This window comes from Felis catus, chromosome B2, assembly GCF_018350175.1.
Source record: "Felis catus isolate Fca126 chromosome B2, F.catus_Fca126_mat1.0, whole genome shotgun sequence".
Taxonomy (NCBI): domain Eukaryota; kingdom Metazoa; phylum Chordata; class Mammalia; order Carnivora; family Felidae; genus Felis; species Felis catus.
In genome coordinates, this window is record NC_058372.1 from 95,725,304 (window position 1) to 95,748,780 (window position 23,477).

A 23,477-nucleotide genomic window follows, 5' to 3' on the forward strand; every position below is an offset into this window, starting at 1 on the left:
GCACTCATAAGCCATGAATGGCGTGCCCAGTTCTGGAGACACGCTAACTCTTTTAGGAACTGCATCTGGTCTCTTTTCTCATCTCTGTCTCACCACCTGAGAACCATAAAGTGATCCCATTATTTACTTAGTTTCCATAATTTAAACTTGGGTCATGAAACATCAGCAAAATATCAGACTATCAATTATGCCAGCCACCACTGTCTTAGGGCACTTTGTGCTTTTCAAAGCATGTTCACATATATCATTTCATGTGAATTTCTCAGTAATCCTGTATGACAGAAGAGGAATTTTTTGAGAGGATAAATGATTTGATCCCTATATAGTAACTGAGTTCTTTTCACGAAAACATGCATTCTGCTTCTTAACTTGGAATGTAATGCCCAGGAAGTCAATAATTCTACTAGAAATTATGGAAAACTGAGAAATTTGGGGAGAAATGATTAACTGGAAAAACTGAGATTGTTCCATTTTCTAGAAATAACTCCATTATTTTCTGCCATACTTTTAAATGTGGTTAAATTAATCTCAAGTCTCAAGGTCACTAGAAGTCTCATAGACAGCTTACAGTCATAGTGCTGTGTTGGAGAGGCTTCATTCTTCATAGACCTGGTACCTCCAAGTTCCTTCTTGCTTCCTGATCTCCCTCACCTTACAGTGGACTTGACTGTTAGCTGTGCCTGGTGGAGGGGGGCAGGCATGCTGCGTCAGACCTCTCCAGGGCTGTTTCCCCCTCTTCTCTCCAACTTATCCCCTATGCCCTCATCACATCATTCAGATATGGAGGTAAAATCGGTATATATTGCATAACTTACAGGTGTACATTATAATTTGCTATTTGTATACACCACAAAGTGGCCACCACCATATGTCTAATTACTACACATCACCATACAGTTGTGACCCTTCACTCATTCGGCCCTCCCTCACCCCCTTCTCCTCTGGTAACCACCAATCTGTTCTCTGTATTAAAGTACTTATTCTTGATCTTTGACCTGAGCAATTGTGCAAGTCATTCTTGTTAGATTGCATAAAGAACATGTTTGGGTTTTTTTGTTTGTTTGTTTTTCTGGTTCTGGGTCAATTAAAAAGGAACTAATTCGACTACTTCACAATGAGCATATTTCCATTTTCCAGTCTGGCTAAGTTTCTTTACTCCAATTAGGAACTGACTAATCGGTGGTTTGTGCTAATCAAGATATACATACAGTCCAAGAGATAGTAAGAAATACTGTACGATAAATTTCAAATTCTTCAGTCTCCTCTTAGTTACATGTTATGCATAGGAAAAAAATTCACCAAATTAGGATTAGATATCTCTACTACAAAGCAGATAAATTCAGCATGATCATTATCTTCGCATTTGAGAGAAAAAGAAAAACTTGATCAAATTCTGTTCAATTTACACATAAAGAAACATTGTGAGTTATTTGTTACCCATGGTTGGGCACACAGTGTTAGTGAAGACCCCAGCCCAGGAACAGAGCACTTGGGTAATTGAGGAAAATAATGAAGGCCTGTTGGCAAAGAGTGGGAAAGGTGTTACGGAAACCAAGAGAAGTGAAAGAAGCTTAAGCTTCCGAGTTCTTTGCTCACTTGGCCTCTTCTAAAATCCTGTCCCTAAATCTGTAATCCAGAATTTGGGGTTCTTTTTCTTTCTTTCTTTCTTTCTTTCTTTCTTTCTTTCTTTCTTTCTTTCTTTCTTTCTTTCTTTCCTTCCTTCCTTCCTTCCTTCCTTCCTTCCTTCCTTCCTTTCTTTCTTTCTTTCTTTCTTTCTTTCTTTCTTTCTTTCTTTTAATGTTCTATTTATTTTTGAGAGAGAGAGCATGCGCATGAGCTCACACCCAAGCAGGGGAGGGGCAGAGAGAAAGGGAGACACAGAATCCAAAGCAGGCTCCAGGCTCTGAGCTGTCAGCACAGAGCCTGACACGGGGCTCGAACTCATGACATGAGATCATGACCTGAGCCGAAGTCGGACGCTTAAGCAACTGAGCCACCCAGGCACCCCTGGGGTTCTTAAAGAAATCTCTCAAAATTTTTCTGCCCCATAAAACCTGTTTTTACCTTAAGCAGAGGATAGTGAAGCACTCCCCTGCCAGCACCAGTTGAGATCCTTCCCATCCTAGGCCTGAAGGGGCAAGACGAGGAAGCAGTCACTGACTGGGAACTGCAGAGAAGTATGGCTGCAGGGAAGGCTGCTGACAGAATCCATGGCCAAACCTGGCCACACCTGCCCAGAGCACAATAGGAGAGGGAGAGATGGGGAAAAGAAAAATACGTGACCTCACCCTGGTCCCTCCCCTTGATTTCCCATCACTGCCTTCCACTGGCTGGACCAAACCCAAGCCAAAGGGTAAAGGAGTTTCTTTTTTTTTTTTTAATTTTTTAACATTTATTTATTTTTGAGAGACAGAGCACGAGTGGGGGAGGGGCAGAGAGAGAGGGAGACACAGAATCTGAAGCAGGCTTCAGGTTCCGAGCTGTCAGCACAGAGCCTGATGTGGGGCTTGAACCCATGAACTGTGAGACCATGACCTGAGTCGAAGTTGGATGCCTAACCCAGTGAGCCACTCAGGTGCCCCTAAAGGAGTCAGTTTCTATATTCTATTGTGGTCAAGGGTTTGCGGCACAGAGAGGGGTGAGGAAGGATGAGCAAACAATATCCACTGTTTACGGAGTTCCCTGATTCTAAAAACAGCACTCCATAATAAGAGAGAGCTTATCAGCTGCTTACTCTATCATGTCCTTTTTTGAATTGCAAAGCCTAGAACTAAGCACATCATACAGGTGTAACATACTGTATGCAGTCAGACATTCATAAAAGTGGTATATACATCATATTCTAGTAAATAAAATCTTATTTTTCTAATGATATATTATAACCTCAAATGGGAAAAATTACTGAGCTAACTTTAGAAAGCCTGACTTGTGTCTTAAGAAAATTACTTAGGATCTTTGGATTGTGGTTTGCTTCTTTAAGGTAAGGAGAAAATTCTGGCACAAAGTGCACTCTCAATAACGGTTAGTGGAATGAATGAGTTAAATGATCCTAGAATTTAAACATTCCATGATTTTTATCCTTCTTTCTGATTGATCGAATACCTGTAGTTTTAAACAATTAGGTTTCAGTCTACTTCTGTCAAACAGTGAATGCCCTAAGGTCAATTCTTAACTGGAACTGGGAATCTCCTTTTCAAAAGAAACTCTTCACTTCTTCATAAAACGCTCTGGAAGAATATAAAATGCTTTTGGGATAATGAACATTTAATTGTTTCATTAATGATGGCGTTCATGTTCAATAATGCCTCCGTTTCAGGACATTGTTACACTGGAAAGGTAGAAAAAAGCCATGCTGTCACTTCACTGACCCAGTGGTAGATCTATGACTTTATACAACAGGATGTGGTCATTGTGTGGCTCAAAGTGGCACAGTAGGGAAAGTAGAGAAGTGCATACCACTGGACGTTGAATGGACAGAGAAGAGATATAAAACACACACACACACACACACACACACACACACACGAGAACAAGAATGAGCCATAGAGATAGAGTGGGTGGGCATTGGGAGTGCTGACAAATACTGGAAACTGTGCAGGGTGAGCAAGCATCCTTCCTGAGAGACAGGGGATCAGTGACAATGGAGACAGACTCTGAGGCCTAATGTAAAGTATTACGGGTTGCACTGTATGAAGTCGTACTGTAGATCAAAAGTGGTCAGATGCAGTAATTTCACATGTCTTTTGGCAAAAGGCCTGCTTATTACTAAACCTGTCATAGTCTGTGGGTCACGTAGCACAAGCCTTAGCCTTTACTCATTATGACAGCCCTGGAAGAAATCATTGTAATAGCACAAATGGGATAACCTGGGTCCATAGTTCTGTCTCCAGAATCATTACGTAGTAGATTGTATTTAGTATACTCTGAGGGAGGGAACTGTATAACACATAAAAGAAAAATATTTATTTAAAAGTTAAAATGAAAAGTTTCAGTGCTCAGTAGGTCAAAGTTTATTTATGTGAACATTTCGTCTTTTACACTGTGTGTGTGTGTTTGGAGTGGGCCATATTTATTAGCACCAGGAATAGGGAAAAGAAAAACAAAATGGGGAGATAGAGGAGAGCACGTCATTTGAAATGCCTGTTGCAACCTAGGTCTGTACTATCAGGGACCCATATCTAGATCCTCCCTTTATGTAACTTCATCTGTCTGAGGTTCTGAGGTTCAGATGATATGTGCAGATATCACATACACACACACACACGCGTGCACGCACATGCACACATATATGTATGTATGTTGCTCAGATATATGCACATATATCGTGGGAAAACATGATTTTCATTTTACTTCTAAAACTCTTTAGCATGAACATCCTGGAAGTTGTAAGAAAAGAGAGTAATATCTCCTCATTGAATATAATATCTCCTCATGAATATCTCCTGAGTAATATCTCCTCATGAAAGTCTTTCTTGCTTTTTGTGTGTTTCTCTTTCTTGCATCCTAACTCTACCTCAGATTGTCCCTCCAAATTTGACCGTTTCTCTGTTTTTTTCACTTCCCTCCCCTTCCCCACTCTCCATCTTTGTTCTTTAGTTGTTCCACATCTTCAAAGTATTTCTTGCTTATGGGATGGGATTTTCTGATCCTTGCTTTTACTTTTAAAAGTTGAAGGGTGGGGTGCCTGACTGGCTCAGTCAGTGGAGCATGTGACTCTTAAACTCAGGGTTGTGAGCTCGAGCCTCACATTGGACACAGAGCCTACTTAAAAAAAAAAAGTTGAAGGGTTTTTAAAAGTTGAAGTAGCTTAAATCCCCATATATATATATTTTAATTTGAGAGAGAGAGGGAGCATGAGACGGGGAAGGGCAGAGAGAGAGAGAATCTTAAACAGGTTCCATGCTCAATGCTCAGTGCAGAGCCTGACGCAGGGCTCAGTCCCACAACCTGGGATCATAACCTGAGCCAAAATCAACAGTTGGGCATTCAACTGACTGAGCCATCCAGGTGCCCCTTAAGTCCCTATATTTTTAAGCCTCACAACTGAAACTATTTTTTTAACGTATGCAGAAAAAAAGTTCCTCACCAATGCAAACACATGTACACATGTGTTGAGAACCTAAGGTATTATCAAAGTAACATGTCATCCTATCATTTACACTAATGTCCATTAGACTCATTCCTCATTGTGGCTGAACTAAAGGAGCTACTTTAAGGCGTATCTTCAGAAATCAAAGTGAGTGCTTAGGGAGTCACAAGTGTTCCAAAAAAGAGTTACTTTTCTACCTCAGTGACCATGCTCTGGTAGGAGGCACAGGTGAGTACATGTAAAAGATCTTGATCTGCCTTCTCAAGTCAGATTTGGGCTGGCAGCCAGCAGTAAAGCTGAAGAAATGGAAGTTTGTGTGCCAGCAGCTGCATTGCCCTGTGGAATCTTCACATGGGCAGAATAGAGCTGCAAATTGTCGACCACACTAAGTCTTGTGCAAAAAAAGATTTCTATTCTGTTTTGGTTTTGTTTAGATCTAATCATGCTTCTACTTTATCTACAAGAATTTTGGTAACTCTGTTTCGGAAAGGAGAAGGAATGTTCCTAATTCTAGTAGCAGCAAATACGTTATGTCCACCTCTAGCTATAAGTCCCTGTGCTAAGCCATGGGAATACAGACGGGACATTTTTCCTGCTCTTAAGGGGCCTATATTCCACTGGGCAACAAAAAGGTGGGAAACATATGAAAGACTTATTTTTAAACAGTATGTTAGTTACATGTTCAAATAATATGCTCAACATATTGGGGCACCTGGATGGCTCAGTCAGTTAAGCATTTGACTTCAGCTCAGGTCACGATCTCACAGTTTGTGGGTTCGAGCCTTGCATCGGGCTCAGTGCTGACAGCTTGTAGCCTGGAGCCTGCTTCGGATTCTGTGTCTCCCTCTCTCTCTGCTCCTCGCCTGCTCCCACTCTGTCTCTCTCAAAAATAAAATCAAAACATAAAAATAATAATAACAAAATATTCTCAACATATTTTTCTTCAAACTCCAAACATAATTTCAGGTAAAGTACTTCTAAATTTAAAGCAGTGACTCCAATAGGCAATCAGGTGGCTGGTGAGGGGTGGGGGATAAGCACACTGTTTTGTTTGTATGTCCAGACATTTTGGTACGTTAACAATTTGTAGTATATTAACAATTTATCCTGTATTCCCTTTTGTCCCCCACTAGTTGAGATTGCCAAGATCTCTGAAATTACAGGTAATAACACAGGGTGGCGTTACGAAGGAGCAGCTGCTGATAGCAGGCGCTGCCACACCAAGGCTGGGGATCACAAAACAGCCCTGCAGCCAGTGCTGCCTGGGCCTCTACTGGCTGCTAGAGTATGGGCTTGTCCTAGATGCTTACACATGTCGCTAATGAGCCACATTTAACATTAGCCAACAGGAGCACTGTAAGACAAGCCTTAGCACACAACCCATGGGCCATCTCTGAGGTAGTCCTGTTGTGGACAGCTCTCTCCTTATCAGGTGTGGGTTCCAAATGCAGGTTCTGTACAGTGAGGTGTGCACGCTGCCTTAAATAAGGTGTACAGGAGTGCACAAGAGAGAGCTAACCACCAAGGAGGTCTTGGGATTGCAGGGCTCTGCTGTAGTCTGTGAACACCCAGCCCAAGAACCCTCAGCAACCTGACCTTGCAGGGAGGAGAGCCTGGGGAGCAGCCAAGGAGAGCAGGCTGAAAACTGATTGGCCCTCATGGCCTCTTTGCAAAATACCCCTCCCCAACAGATTATTATGGAGGTTGAGCGAGTAAGTGCTAGGTCCCATCCTACCTTTACTACTCCAGGTGCAGACTCCTACGTAAGAAGGTAACTATTCTCTGGACAATTCGAAGGCCATCTAGCTTTTCACCTTCCATCTGCCATGCTTATATTCTTCTCCATGAGGAAAGAAAAATCCCTGGCTGAAAAGAAATGTATGTCCTATTTTAAGAAGGGGTTTTTCTCAAAGATTTTCTCAAAGACGGTGAACTTTACTTAGGATGAACAGTTCATTCTGAACTCTGCTCAGTGCCTTGCATAGACATATGCTGGAGATACTCAGGGGCTTGGCTCCTGGAGCAAGGCTGCATTCTGCTGTAAACAAGGATCTAGCTCTTGAAATGACTTGAGGCTCCTGTTGACCAAGAACTATGAAATGTGCTCCTGAGCCAGATGGATTGTTTCTCATGGGGAAGTTTAATTTGTAGTTGTTGTTTTTTTTTTTTAAGTTTATTTATTTATTTTTGAGAGAGAAAGAGAAAGTGAGCAGGGGAAAGTCAGAGGGAGAGGGAAAGAGAGAGAATCCCAAGCAGGCTCTGCACTGTCAGTACAGAGCCCAACTTGGGGCTCAAACTCACAAACCATGAGATCATGACCTGAGCTGAAATCAAGAGTCAGGTGCTTAACCAACTGAGCCACCCAGGTACCCCAGAAAGTTTTATTTTTAAACCATCTTTATTAAGATATAATTTATATATAAAAAATTGTACCCATTTTAAGTGTATCATTCCAGGAGTTTTGAAAGTTATGTACATATGTGTACCCATTTGCACATTTAAGATATAGAACATCACCATTACCCCCACAGTTCCTTTGTGTCCCTTTGTGGTCACATTGCACCCCTCCACCCCTTCCCTACCCTCCGGCAACTATTGATCTATTTTCTATGATTATATATTAGATTTGCATTGCCTAGAATAGCATATACATGGAACCATACAGTAGGTAATGTTTTGAGTCTGGCTTCTTTCACTGAGCATAACATTTTAAAGATTTATCCGTGTCATTACACACTTCAGAAGTTCAGTCCTTTTTATTGTTGAGTAGTATTCTGCTGTATGATGTACCACAATTTGTTTCTCCATTCACAGTTGATGGATATTTGTTTCCAGTTTTTGACAATTATGAATTAAACTTCTGTGAACATTCATGTATAAACAAACAAAACAGTTCTAGAAAGTTCAATACACAAAACAACAGCCTGGCAGGTGATAAATTGGCTGCCCTTCTGAGGGGAAGAGGAGTCAAGTAGTTGATGAGGCTGAGTTATAGAGAACAACCGGTTTTGTAAAAAAGCAGCTATAGCCAAAAAATGAAAAATGCCTGCACTGGGCAGAGAGGACTGCTGATCAGGCATCTTTCAACTCCATGGGAGAGATGGATTACAACATGATTGGCAGGACAGAGTAATATATAAACCTAATGGTTTTCTTTTGAGACAGGCTAACATTGAGCCCACAGACTCAAACCTTTTTTCCTGGGTACGTCTTTAGGATACATTTGAAGGTCTCTTCAGGCAACAGTGACAAAGCGCTCCATCTCCAGAGTCAGAAAGACTACTGGCTGTGGACCTTTGGGCAGCGAAAAGTAACCTTGGTAAATGGGCATAAAAAGAGTACCTACCTCAAGGGCTGTGAGGAAGATTAGATGGGACTCTATGTAAATCTCCTTTTAAGTGTCTAGTGCCTAAGAAGGGCTTAGTAAGCATGAATTATGTTTAAAAATCATGTAATACTGGGGTGCCGCCTGGGTGCCTTAGCCCGTTGAACATCTGACTCTTGATTTCAGCTCAGGTCACAGTCCCAGGGTTGTGGAGTTGAGCCCCATGTGGGGCTTCATGCTGAGCGTGGAACCTGCTTAAGATTCTTTCTCCCTTTCTCCTGCTCTCTCTCCCTCTCAAATAATTAATAAATAAATAAGTAAATAAATAAACAAATAAGTAAATAAAGGGGCGGGGCACCTGGGTAGCTCAATTGGTTGAGAGTCTGACTCTTGATTTTGGCTCATGATCTCACCATTGAAGAGTTCGAGCCCCACACCGGGCTCTGTGCTGACAGCATGGAGCCTGCTTGGGATTCTCTCTCCCTCTCTCTCTGCCCCTCCCTGCTCGCACCAGCTCGCTCTCTCTCTCAAAAATAAAAATAAATAAATATCACACAATACTTTTGACTTGTAGTAAGAATCCAAATATATTCCTAGGTAGCGGGGATGTTTATTTTCTTCTTAAATTACACAGTGAATCCTTCTTATATTATTTATATAACCATTGTAGGATTGAATTATTAATAAAAATCTGGTTAGATTTTAGAAGCATATCAATTCAGTCACACAAGCTCCCAGTTGCTGCAACAAGGACCCATTCCCTCCTGCAGCAGCTAGCTCCTTCCAAAGCTCCCGCCAGGTGCTTCTCAAACCAAAGAACTGCTCAGAGCTGGTCAGTAAATGTGACTCATGAGCACTTCCTCAGGAGGTGTATGGCCTGCATTCAATCCCTTTCTCTGGGCTGACTCTGCCTCAGGAGTGCCCTCTGCACCTCTGCGTCGTCTGAAATGGGTCTGGGTGGTGAAGCTGAAGGAGTACCCCCTCGCCGCTCTTTGTCTCTTTGCTGTCCGAGCTTTGCTTACCTCATTTCTACCGTGGGGTACCAGCACCTAACTAGGCTGTTGCAGAATTACATGTTACTCTGCCGCGGCTGTCTCAATACGTACTTTTCGACCATGTTAATATCCATGGTTTATCTTGATGTCTTTCCTATTTCCTACCACTTCCAAAGTTCACTGGCAAAGGAAATGGAGCTGAAGAGTTATTCCGGAACCTCTCGGTAAACAGTCAATATTGTAAAAACTGCCCTGAATGTTCGCCTTGGTGGGTGGGGCTCAAGCTAAGCTCTTGGGTTTTTAATGGAAGAGGTAATTCCTAAGTTCTTGTAGCCACACGTGTGGTCTTGGTTTCAGTGGGATCCTTACGCGGAGCACACCGCCCTCCCCTAGGAGCCAAGGCTGGGCTAACGTCCGGAGCTCCCTCCCTTTCCTAGGGAGGCCTCCTTCTCTTCCTGCCCGCCTGGTGCCCCACCGACCCCCTCTCCGCGTGGGGCAAACCCACCGCGGCGCCTACTGGCAGGTTTCCTTTTATTGATTTCCGAGCGCCCTCCCCTTCCAGCGCAGGCGCCAGGTGAGCGCCCTTTGGCTCCAGGCTATGTAAGAAGCGCCCGTTTTTTCCCTTCCTGGAACCCGCGGCGATTTTTGCGGGTGGCCCAGACCCCTTCCCACGGGTGACTCGGCTTCCGGGACTCGCGTCTGAAGCCCTGTGCCGCAGTGAGGGGCTGGCCCCCGGCCGAGGTCCGCGTGGACAGAGCCAGGTGCGCTCCTGTCCGCCGGCGCCTCCCGGACCCAGACGGGAGGGTATGCGAAAGTGGTCGTCCTCCTTCCCCAGGTACACCCCGTATTTGCACTCTTAGGAACTTCCCGCAGGGGAAAGGCCTTTCGGGTGAGGGCCAGAGCGGCCCGATGGCTTTGCGGGGAGAGGGGGAAACCAGCAGGCGTTTGAATGCCCGCCCGTTTCTCCCATTGGAGGAGTGCAGGCCCGCCCCTCCGGGAACCGCAGGTGTGGCTATGGGCGGGCCCAGGTGCTAGAATCCTGGTTTTCCTAAGAGCTTTCATTTGCAGTTCTATTGAACCCAGGCGGCTTCCTTCTGTTCTAGAAAGGACTGCTAGAGCTTTTTCCTGGTCTTCCTTCCTTACTACAAAAAGAAAGGAGGTGTTTCAAAAACAAAACAAAAAACACCCCCTTAAGATACTTTAGTGTCTTTACTGATGCCCTGTAGTCACGCATGTCAGTTTTGAAATTGCAGTTTTATTGAGGAAGGAGGTAAAAAGCAAAAGCTAGAGTCAATTGTTTATTTTGTGTAGGTGATTATTTGGACCTTACGAATTTTTCTCTAATTTTTTTTTAACGTTTATTTATTTTTGAGAAACAGAGTGTGAACGGGGGAGGGGCAGAGAGGGAGAGAGGGAGACACAGAATCTGAAGCAGCCTCAGGCTCTGAGCTGTAGCACAGAGCCTGACAGCAGGGCTCGAACCCAGGAACTGTGAGATCATGGCCTAAGCCGAAGTCGGATACTAAACCGACTGAGCCACCCAAGGGCCGCCCCCCACCCCCAATTTTTATTTAAAACACAAGACCTAGTTGAAGAACATGTTATTCTAAGTAGTGCCAAACACATCATGGGGCTTAAGAAAAATTAAAAAAGTAAAATCTGGGTTTATTTTGTTGGAATAAATGTAACAAAAACATAACTTTTTAATTTTCAATCAGAGACTGGTCTGTTACCATTTTGGCTTGTAGTTCTGCTATGTACTTACTATTAAAGAGGGGAAAACCCAGATTTTTTATAGTTTCTCTCCCCCAATCCCTTTTATTTTCCAGTCCAGAGCACAACCACCAGAAGAAAACAAAAGGAAGCCGGTTTTGGGGAAACTTGGCAACCTGTTCACGGCAGGAAGGAGAAGGACCAGCAGAAACGGGTTAGAGAGTCCCACCAGCTCCAGTGCCAAATCAGTGTCTCCCAAAGATGTGGCCTCTTCCAAACCCCCAGAAAGAGAGAGTGAGAAGAGTAAACCTCTGGGCAACCAACCAAAGCAAACTGACACGTGTGAGGAGGGTTCCCCGCAGGAGAAGCCCCAGGGGTCGGAGGAGCACCCGGAGACCTGTGTACAGGTGGACCCCCCTGACGCCAAGCTGTCACCTTGCACGAGCAGCCAGGCAGCGGCGGCGGCTGGGCAGCAGTGCCATGAACGTGATTCACTCCAATTAGAACCTCTGGAGGCAGAGGGAGAGTCTTTCCCAGGTGCCACCACCGCTGCCAAGCAGCTGCATTCCTCACCAGAGAATTCCTCCAGGCAAGAGAACGCAGAGACGCTGGCCGGCAGCCCGGGGGAGGACGCTTCACCGGGCACTGGCTTCCAGCAGGAGACAGCCCAGGGTGCGAGGAGTGTGCCGGGGTCGCCCACCAGGGAGAGTTCCGGGGCTGGACTAAGGGAGGCCACCGACACAGCCCCCCGTGTGTGTGCCGGGGCAGTCCGTGTGGGGCCCCAAGACACGCGCAGCCGCTCCCCCGAGGACGCGGCCGCTCCTCCAGGTGACCCACCGGCGGAGGGCGAGGGGAACCGCGCTGGCTCAGCGCAGGCAGACGGCAAAGCCGGGACCCAAGGACAACATTGCCGGCCTGGCGAGCGCACCCATCCCGCCACAGTGTTAACTTTGGACATCTACTTGAGCAAGACTGAAGTGGCACAGGTGGACGAGCCGGTTGCGATTACTCCGGGGGCTGAAGATTTCGGCGATTCCGACGACATGGAGAAGAGGTCCGGCGGCCGCAGGTCGGGCAGGCGGAGAAGGTCGCAGAAATCCACCGACTCCCCCGGGCCCGACACGGCGCCGCCCGACAGCGCGGGCAGGGACGACGCGGTGTTCGACTACGAGGTGGCGCCAAACGCGGCCACCGAGAACGGCTCCGCGGAAAAGAAAGTGAAATCTCCGCGGGCGGCCCCCGACGGGGGCGTTGCCTCTGCTGCGAGCGCGGAGTCCAAGCCCAGCCCCGGTTCCAGAGGGCAGCTCCGCGGGGAGTCGGAGCGCGGCAAGCAGCCGCCGCAGGCCTCGTCTCCCACCAAGAGGAGGGGCAAGAGCCGGGTCTCCGAGGCCGCGCCCACCTCGCCTGCAGGCGGCCCTCGGGCTCCCGCCAAGGAGTCCCCCCCCAAGAGGGCGCCGGCGCCCGACCCGGCCGCCAAGGGTGCCGCGGGGGACAACGGGGAGGAGGCGGCCCGTGTCATCCCCCGCGAGCTCACGGTCAAGAGCAGCTCTCTGCTGCCGGAGATCAAGCCCGAGCACAAGAGGGGCCTGCTCCCCAACCACTTCGACGGCCGGGGAGAAGCAAGTCGAAGCAAAGAGCTGGGCAGGTCGGCCGGTGGTTCTGACGCCGAGAGCTTGAAGCCCAGGAACCATTTCGGTGTGGGCAGGTCGACGGTGACCACTAAAGTGACCCTGTAAGTAGCGGCGGGTTGGGGCCTGGTGGAGCTGTGGGTCTCAGCTCACGTGCCGAGGGGCGTTTCCGGGAGGCTCGGGGTCTTTGCGTTTGTGGAAGAGCTCTCTCTCTGCACTGAACTTTCCCCTCTGTGCTGGAAAGAAGTGAAAGGCTAGTTAACGCAGTTTAAGATGGCACTTTGGGAGCCTCCTGGGTTGTTCGTTAACTGTTTTGGTAGATTTAAGCTGAATGAATGTAAAAATGTCTTGAGGCTGGATGTTTACATAATTAACTGAAAGAAGACTGCTTGGCCTGACAGGAGCTAAATCTTTATTCAAAATGTACACCAGCATTCTTGGATAGGGCACTCTTGACGCCTATGCAGTGAATTTGAAAACATGGAGCAAACACTCTTCTGTTCACTATGACCCAGTAGCTTTGACGTGGGTGAGTTTAAGATAACTCACATAACTTTTTCTGGAATTTAGTGCAGCTTGAAAGAAAAAAAAATTTTTTTTCTAATTCCTCTTCTTAGAATATTCGGGAGTTGAGAGAGGTGTTTTTGCCCCCAGGTTGAAAAGTAATTCTTAGTTATTGAAATGGAGAAAGGACCAGGTTCTTACTGGGAGACTGTTAAAATGACACATCGGAAGGATCAAGCTCAACAACAGTTTGGCTACCTGCTGTTAAGTTTATTGATTTCCGTCCCCCCTCCCCCCAAATATTTATTGAGTACCTTCTGTGCATGGTATGGTGCCAGGAACTATGGGGAAAAACTGATACTATGATTCAGTATATTGCCCTTGAGAAGTTTATGGCCCACTCTGGCAGGGCAAGACACAGATAAATATCTCTATGAGGTGATAGCTGTTGGAACTGCGAAGTGGGGTGCCGGCTGTGAAGGCTGGGGAGGTATAAAGCCCGAAGAAATCACTCTTGGCTTTCTGGAGATGGGCTTGTTGCGCCTTGATGCTAAATGTGGTTTGTATAGGTGGATGGGGTAGGGAGGGCTCTTTTTAGAACTCAAGATTCTCCCCTTGCCATACTCTCACTTCCTCACCTCCCAGTTCGCACCTGTGAAAAATAAACATCTAAACTCCTCAAGTTTTTCCTGCATTTACACATTTATTAAAAGAGCTTGTGTTTTCACAGCATTTTGATGCTTAAACCGAATGGGTTTCATTCTATTTGAACTGTTGGATACATAAGCTTTAGAGTAGGAGGTCTGTTTGGTAAACACTTGAGGGACAACCTGCTTAATGAGTAATTTGAGCTACCTCACCAGCTGCCACCCTGGAGACCTTTGATAAAGTCAGCTATTTATTCTGTAATGGCTGTGTCAGAGAAATAACCAGAGTGAATGATGCCAATTATTTGTAGAAGGCCAGTGTGACGGGCATTCAGACCTCCTAAGGGTGAGCCTGAGAAGAGTTGCTGTGTGTGTAGCTGTTTCTTACCCTTACTGGTCTTCCAATCAGAAAACACCAGTGGAAAAACCAGAAATGTTACACTGCTCAGGAGTAAACAAACCTGGGAAGCGATCTTATAATGAAACTCACAGATCTTATAATGAAACTCTTATAAAAGTGACGTTTACTGTACAAGAACTAAACCACATGTCTTTTTCTCCACGCAGATTGTTTTCTACCTAAAACTTTCCCTTTGTCAGGCATTTGGCTTATTTGTGTTTTCCACAGGGCATTGCACTTGGTGAATCGACAAACTATTGAAATGGGAAATTAATTCCTTCTAGTTTTTTTTCTCTTTGATGGATTTTTTTCCCTCTGATTGTATTTCAAGAAGAAATGTTACTCAGATTATTTTTAAAAACAATTTGCATCTGAGGTGTTAAAATTATTTTATATTCCCTGAAAGATGACTATGCAGCAGCATGTTTCTTGATGCTTTTAGAAAATTTGCATCTTCAAGTCTCTACCAAGTGTTAAATGTTGTGATTCTTAACAGTGGTATGTTTAGAATATGGAGAATTTTCCTCTGCTAGCCACAGCTTTTAGACACCAGATTTTCCCCTCTCACGTTATAATAAAGGCATTACAACATGAATTACAGAAGCCTTCCTTTTAATCAGTTTGAGCTAGGTTAATTGTAGTGACTCGTGGTAGCAGAACTTAATAGCACAGAAAGTTTGGTTGTAAAATATATTTTGATCTTGGTGTAAATCTTTAATATGTAGATGTGTTTCCTGTCCTTAAGGTAGTTAGTTGTCTAACCTGCAGCATTTTCCATTTACATCACAAGATCTACTTTGATGTTTGACTGTTCCTTGAGCTGATTTGTGAGAATTTTTTTAATGTCTATTTCCTGGTATGTGAACATCCCTCACTAACTGGTGGCATCTGTAAACTCTGCTTTTCTAATCCACTGGCTTTAGAGTTTAATCTTCGAGGCAGTGCTTATAAGTTAATTTTCCTTTTCAATTTAAGATCTGGGCCCACCATGAGGGAGCCTGGCTATCTTATGGAGATAGATATAGGGGAAAGCAATGCCTAAAAGAATATATCAAATTTAGTATTTAAATAAAATTCCTAAAAATAAAGCCTAAATTCTTAATGCTGTATTTGGGAAGAACTTCTCAAGTCTTCTCTTTTTTTTTTGTAATGTTTATTTATTTATTTTTGAGAGGGGACGGGGGGGGGGGGGGGGGGGGTGGAGGGCAGAGAGAGAGGGAGACAGAGAATCCCAAGCAGGCTCCGCATTGTCAGCGGCTCAGAGCCTGACATGAGGTCATGACCTGAGCCAAAATGAAAAGTCAGATGCTTAACTGATTGAGCCACATAGGCGCCCCTCAGTCTTCTCATTTTGTCCCAAAGGATAAGGAATCTCTCCCAAAGTCCTACTGCCTGTTCCTTCAAAAGGCTCCTCCTTCCTGAAGGCCAGTGAATCCATGTGGAGGCACCATGAGATTTCAGTGCTTCTCTACTTTGTATTCCCATTATCAAGGTGGCCTCCAAAATATGATGGCTTAATTTTATAGATCTCGTGATAATTCATTAACTTCTTGAATAGGTAAAGCTGGGAAGGACCAGATTTGGTCCCTGAGGTCTGGGGAAGCAGAGGAGTTGAGTGGTCAGGAGCATGGCATCTGAAACCAGAACACCTGGTTTCAAATTATGACCCTGTCACTCACTAGCTGTGTGACTTCTGGCAAAATACCTACCTTCTCTAGGCTTTAATTTCCTCGTCTTAAAAGAGAATGTATAAAATTGTACATTAGGCAAGCACAGTGTTTCTCAAGTTGTGTCAGTGATTGTTAGTGGTTAGTATCTCGTCGTTTTATAAACCACGAGACCCGTGGTTTAGACATTTTTTTGTTTTTAGCTTTGGAGTCCATTTTTCTAGGAAAGCTTATATAAAAGTGCTGTATGAAGCAGATAGGTAGAAATGATTCTGGTTGAAAGGAGTGAGGCTGGCCAGCAGCCCCTTTCATCAGTCTCTATGGTCCCTACCGTAGCCGTTGAAGAGAACTCCAAGAATTCCTTCAGCCATAACTTGGGGTGTGTGGGGTGCAGGGAGGAACTCTGTTCTAAACTATCTAGTTCGTTTGTGCTTTGCAGATAGAGAAGGTAGCCAGTCCAGTGAGTTAACGTGACCAAGCTCACACAGATAATTAGTGTTAAGAGCTAGGACCAGAGCTGGCTAATGTCATACAGAGAACATGTTGTTTCTCAGAAAGAAGACAGTATGTACATTCAAAGATTTTTGATTTCCACGAGAGGGTAATTACAACCAAGAAAAGTAATAGTTTATAGAGCAAGGGGAAACTCCCTTTGCCCAAAAAATGATGACAAAACCAACAATTGAGTAATGAAAGTAAATTGTGGTACATCTATATGATGAAACTTTTATGTAGACTTATAAAAAACTTTTCAAAATTTTTAGTAACTTAAAAAGTGTTAAAAATGTGAAATATAAGATTAATCTTTTTCTGAAAGATGAGATCTGAAGCTCTGTGGACAGAATCATCCCAATTCTGTTAAAAAATATTTTACTATACATACAGATTCTGAATTATACTAAAATGTTAACAGGGAGATTGAGTGGTAGGATTGTGAGTGATTTTTCATTTTTATATTTTCCAAACGTTCTGTAGTGAACACACTTACATAATCAGAATAAAGTTACATGAAGGAAGATGGAGGGAATAAAATATCCAAAGAGGTAAATAATAGATAAATATTTTATAATCTAGCTTTGTGAAATAATGTTTAAAAAGTTATGATGAGGGGCGCCTGGGTGGCGCAGTCGGTTGGGCGTCTGACTTCAGCCAGGTCACGATCTCACGGTCCGTGGGTTCAAGCCTCGCGTCAGGCTCTGGGCTGATGGCTTGGAGCCTGGAGCCTGTTTCCGATTCAGTGTCTCCCTCTCTCTCTGCCCCTCCCCCGTTCATGCTCTGTCTCTCTCTTTCCCAAAAATAAAATAAACATTGAAAAAAAATTAAAAAAAAAAAAGTTATGATGAAATGAAAATATTCAACTGATGTTTACAATGATATGTAAAAATCATTTACATATTTAAAATAAGGGAGTACATTAAATATTTAAATTCATGCTAATGTTCTTCAGGCCCTAAGATGTCTTCAGACTCTAGTGTTGAGCACTGTGCTCACATACTAGGTACTTGATAAACTTGCTAACCTCCTACCTCCAGACTTACTTAGTTAAATCATATAGAAGCAAAACATCTGTTAAAAATAGTTGATAGTGTGAGGCACCTGGGTGGCTCAGACAGTTAAGCCTCTGACTCTTGGTTTCGGTTCAGGTCGTGATCTCATGGTTCTTGAGTTCAAGCTCTACGTTGGGCTCTGTGCTGACAGTGCAGAGCCTGCTTGGGATTCTCACTCTCCCTCTCTCTCTGCCCCTCCCCAACTCACACTGTCTCTGTCTCTCTCAAAAATAAACTTTAAAAAAATAAAAATAGTTGATAGAGTCTTTAGGATTGTTTAAAAATAGTCTCATGAGATTAAAAAAATAATAATAATAATTTAAAAAAAAGTCTCATGAGGGGCACCTGGGTGGCTCAGTTGGTTAAGCGTCCAACTTCAGCTCAGGTCATGATCTCACGGTTTGTGAGTTCGAGGCCCGCATCGGCCTCTGTGCTGACAGCTCAGAACCTGGAGCCTGCTTCAGATTCTGTGTCTCTGTCTCTCTGCCCCTCCCCCACTCGTGCTCTATTTCTCTGTGTCTCAAAATTAAATAAGCATTAAAAAAAATAGTCTCATGAAAAAAACGAATGTTCTATACCAGAAAGATGTTGGTTTTGGAATAAATTGGTATGTTCACTTTTTAAAACTAGGCCAATAACTTTATCTTCCTGCTTTATTTTTGCAGCCCTGCCAAGCCCAAACATGTGGAACTAAATCTTAAAACCCCTAAGAATCCTGACAGCTTGGGAAATGAGCATAATCCATTTAGCCAGCCAGTTCATAAAGGAAACACTGCCAACAAAATCTCCTTGTTTGAAAACAAACGGGCAAACAGTAGTCCAAGACATGCTGACGTTCGAGGCACAAGGAACACTCCTGCCTCTAATAAAACATTTGTCGGGAGGGCGAAGCTGAACTTAGCCAAAAAAGCCAAGGAAATGGAGCAATCCGAAAAGAAAGTAATGCCAAGTAGTCACCAGAATGGTATGCGGGTGAAGGAAACCTCTGCAGAATCCAAAGTTACTGAAGAGGAGATTGCACCAGCAGCCGGGAGCCCCCGTGCAGGAGGATCAGAAGGCGAGCCCGCCGAGGGTCAAGCTCTTGGTTGTCCGCTTACCCAAGGTGATAGAGCAGATGTGCAAACAGATGCTGGCTGCCCTTCCGAAGCAGTGGTTACTGCTCTGATTCCTGTAAAGGACCACAAGCTCTTAGGAGAGGATGACTCAAAGCCTGCAGACAGCAAAAGACTTGTACTCAAAAATATGACTGATCCAGCAGAAGACATTCCCGCCCTTCTTGATACCAAAGAGTCCCCTCCAACAGCCGGACCAAAGCCCCAGGATACGTTTTCTGACTCACAGCCCCCAGCTGAGTCATCTAACGGGCCTTCTCTTTCACAGCCTGCACCCAAAGACACATGTGTTGAAGCTCCCACGAGCAATTTTCCATGCACTGATCTAAAAGTGTCAGAAAACCATAATGGGTGTGTTCTGCCCGTGTCACAAAAGAATGATGAGAACGTGCCCCCCTCCAAACTTGCAGGAGAAGGAGGAGAAGCAAGCCCTCCTTTGTCCACAGAGCACAGCCCGGGAGCCGTGGGCACCGAGGGTCCGTCCAAGGTCCTTGTCCAGGTCCGATCCTTCATGCTCCCCGTGGAGAACACCCAGGATGTAGGCCCCCAGGTCCTCTCAGAGATCTCTGCGGTTAGAGAAGCACAGTTGCCAAGTTGTCACAACGATGAACTTGAAGTGGTTTCTGTTGCAAGCTGTGCTCCCCAGAAAGAGGAAGTTCCGGGCAACGAGAGCACATCACCCAAACACACTCACTGCAAAGAGGAACACGCAGCGAAATCTGGCCCACAAGTTATGCCGCCAGAACCAGAGAAAACTCTGCCTATCCAGGCTCAAAGTCAGGGCGACAGAAGAGCCCCGAAGACTGAATCCAGCCCCGTCGGCTCCTCCGGTGACCGAAATCCTTCAGAAGCTCCTCAAAGTCCACATCGGAATGTTGTGAATGGCCAGGACAGCCCTGCCAGTCTTTTGAACATTTCTGCTGGTAGCGATGATAGTGTATTTGATTCTTCTTCCGATATGGAAAAATTCACTGAAATTATCAAAAAGATGGACAGCACGGTCTGTGTGCCTCAGAAGAAAAAGAAGTCCAGGGTGCCAAACTCTCCTGCCCCTCACTTTGTCATGCCTCCTATTCACGAGGACAATTTGGAAAAGGTGTTAGATCCCAACGTGTTTACCTTTGGTTTGGGGAAGAAAAGGGAAAACCAGCCAGAAATGTCACCGGCCTTACAGCTGATGCAGAACCTTGACACAAAATCCAAACTGAGGCCCAAACGTACATCCACCGAGCAGAGTATTCTCTTCAAGTCCTTGTACGCTCACACTAATGGGAAAGACGAACCTCTGCTGACTCCAGAAACAAATGACAAAGAGAACAAAGAGATTACAAATGGGGGCGTTAAGAGATCTAGGCTAGAAAAAAGTACACTCTTCTCAAGCATGTTATCTTCTTTACCACACGACAAAATCTTTTCTCCCTCTGTGACATCAGTCAGTACTATGACCACATCTTTCGGTGCTTCTCAGAACAGTTCTCTTTCTCGGTCTTTGCCGTTGCAGCCCGGGGCCGAGGGTGCCCCGCCCTGCGGTTCAGACAAAGAACAGCCAAACCTTCCAGCCAACAGCGTAAAGGTCTTCAACTTCAATACCACAAATCCGTCTCCTTTGGGTTTGAAAAGTCCAGGCTACATGGAGAAATACCTGCCAAAAGAGGAAGCCAACGAAGATCTGGGCTCACGAAGCAATCCACACTTGCCAGAAATGAAATTTTCTGAATTTTCTAAACTGAAGAACAGCGATGATCTGGAAAAAGCTAATAATCATGTCGAAAGTGTTCTTAAGTCAAACTTGCCAAACTATGGAAATAGCGACACAGACTTGATGGGTCTTTTCAAATCTGGCCGGTTTGACCCAAGCATGTCTTTTTCTGCAATGTCATTATCAGATCCAACCGTAAGTAGCAACATATTACCATTTATTGGGGGTGTTTATGAAATGAGAGGAGAGAGAGATGACAAGCCATTCGTGTTCTTTCAAATGGGTATGCGTGTGAATGAGAGTTTGCTGTTCATTTATCACATTGAAAACCTACTATGTGTAGAAGAGACTGCTAGGGAGGAAGAAGGGTACTTAGATTCTGTCTTCAAGGTCTTAGTAGTGTAGCAGGAAAAATGAGCTACAAATATTTTAAAGCTAATGAATTTATATGTTGTATTCTGAAAGGTGTAGGTAAGGTACCTTGAGAGTCCAGAGACAGACCAGATGTTCTCTCTTACCTGGTTCTGCGCAAAAACGCTCCGTGTCGTACTTAGAATTTTGAATATTTGTAAAGCTGTTTCATTTATTGAAAAAAGCCCCCACCAAGAAATCTTCCTAATCCCTTCTCTTGTGATGTAAGATTCACTCTTTCTTCCCATAAGTAGCAATAGATGATTATCCCATATAATCCAGGAACTAATTCTCTTTATTTGGAAGTTTCATCAGGGAAACATTTTTTCCTACAGAGGTGTGGAAGCATAAAGGCTTTTGGTCTGCACTGAATCTTTCCCTCAATGTGATAGAGAGGGCAGCAGAACAGGATTTTGAGGAACAATTATGATTTCTCCATCTTCCTTTACCTGATTTCCAGAACTTGTTTTCTTTACTGAGTTTTTGGTGCGAATGTGTCTTTCTGTTACCTCACTTAATGCTCAAGTGGAGGGAAGACCATGGATGAGGAAGGCAGAATGTAAGTTCCAGAGGGCAGCTGTGCTAGCCCCAAAACTGGAGCAGACCTCTGTTCCGGCCGCCTCACACAGCCAGTCAATTCCGATCCTGTGCCCCCTTCCTCATTTTACAGGGAGTACGGCACGTTTCTGTTTGCTGCGTGGCCTTCGGCTCGAGCCTGTCATAGAATATAATTTTGTAAGCTCTTTCAAAATGTACGGTTGGGCATCCCGTGGAAGTTCAGATCCCTCTTTTCAAAAATTTGCAAACTTTTTGGTCTCAGGACACTTTCCTATTTAAAAATTGTTGAGGACACCGAAGAGCTTTTGTTCATATGGGTTCTGCTTATTGGAATTTATTACATTAGAAATTAAATCCTGCCATTTGCAGCAACGTGGTGGAACTGGGAGGGTATTATGCTGAGTGAAATAAGTCGGAGAGAGACAGATATGTTTTCACTCATATATAGAAGTTGAGAAACTTAACAGAAGACCATAGGGGAAGGGAAGGGGAAGAAATAGTTTCAAACAGAGAGGGAGGCAAACCTTAAATACAGACTCTTAAATACAGAGAACAACCTAAGGGTTAATGGGGGGGGTGCATAGGGGAGAGGGGAAAATGGGTGATGAGCATTGAAGAGGGCACTTGTTGGGATGAGCACTGGATGTTGTGTGTGGACGATGAATCACAGGAATCTACCTCCAAACCAGGAGCACACCGTTTATACTGTATTTTAGCCAAATTGACGATAATATTTAAAAAAAAAAAAAGAAAAGAAATTAATACTAAGAAAAGTTTAAGTCATGAGAACACACAAGCACCTTCTATTAAGGCATCAGAGAAGTTATGCCATCACATGTCCTGGACCATCGGAAAATTCTACCATGCTCTTGTGAGAGAAAGAGACTGAAAAGGAAAATCCCCCCTTCTTAATAAGAAGTGTTCTCATAATATGAGAACACTTTTGACCTCAGTGACTTCCTGAAAGGTTTTTGGGGATCCTTCAAGGGCCCTGGGACCACGCTTTGAGAACCACTGCTGTAAACAAACAAAATTGAATCAGCACATAGCCCTCAGAAATCATAAGATTTTTGAGTGTTTCTCTCAAGAGCAAAATTTCCACTGGTCTACTTCCCATTCATTCCAGCCTTATTTTCTCTTTTTAATCATTCTTTGATCACTTCTCTTATTTGACAGCAGTCTGGTGAGTCTGACAACAGAATACACAGTTTCCCTCTGGAATCTCTTGAAAAATCACGCCAAATCAAGTAAAAAGGAGAAGCCGACAAAGTGCTTTATACTTTCTCTAGGTCTTTTTATGATTAAAAAATTTTATTTTTTGTTTTTCCGTAGGTCTTGGGCTTTGTTTATTCTATAACTATTCTGTCTTTATTGTCTTACCTGAATTTTGTTTTAAATTTCAGGCTTTGTCTTCAGCTTATCTACCTCTAATGTGTATATATAAATAAGTATATGCTGTTTGGATTTCTAATAATGCTCTCCTGAGGCCTTCTTGTGGTCTTTGGCATGCTTTTCTGTGCCGTGGTGCAAGAGTGATCAGATCAAAGGCAGTCCTTAAAATAAGCATCCTGGTCAGCATTGAAAGTAGTTCATGTTTTATAATATTTTTTCATGTGTAATTACTATTTTTATTATGCATTTCTGGTTTTACTGGTCTTGTCAGCTCGTCTTGAAAATGATTAATTTTAGAGTCATAAAAAATGTATTTTGTCCATCAAAAAGGGAGGATTCAGTATACTGTGTGTAATATACTTTGTGGTATATACCATAAACCCCCTTTTATGTAGACTAATACTTGTTATGTGATAAGATGTTACTGTGAAAAGACAGTATTTGTAGATTCGGATAAGTAAGTATATAAACACTTAAAACTGATGCAGCTTCTTCTAGATACATAATTAATACTTTATAATTTCTCTTGAGATTGTACAGAGATCATCTGAATTATAATTTCTTAGCTGAATTCTTATTCTGTGGACTGCTATAAGGTCTGGCTCTTGGGCCCTGAATTTTCTAAATTGGTAGAAATATTCTACCTGTTTAAATGAGAAAGTTAAATGGCACATTCAGTTAGAGGAGAAAAAGATCTCTTAATTTAATAGTGTAGACTCAAAGAGCACTTCAGTACAGCTTTGGCACAGATCAAGGTGGACTGTTTCAAAACTGATAAATTGTGAGGCAA

The 23,477-nt window shown here is 44.0% G+C and overlaps 1 protein-coding gene across 2 annotated transcripts in view; it reads left to right on the forward strand.

The window, feature by feature from the left end:
- Positions 1-23,477, forward strand: part of CRYBG1 (crystallin beta-gamma domain containing 1) — a 186,666-nt gene that overhangs the window by 122,976 nt on the left and 40,213 nt on the right. For both annotated transcript variants that reach the window (XM_023254207.2, XM_023254209.2), the window contains 2 exons: positions 11,239-12,854; positions 18,181-20,521. In XM_023254207.2, coding sequence (XP_023109975.2) covers positions 11,239-12,854; positions 18,181-20,521 — 3,957 coding nt within the window. The remainder of the gene's footprint in view (positions 1-11,238; positions 12,855-18,180; positions 20,522-23,477) is intronic.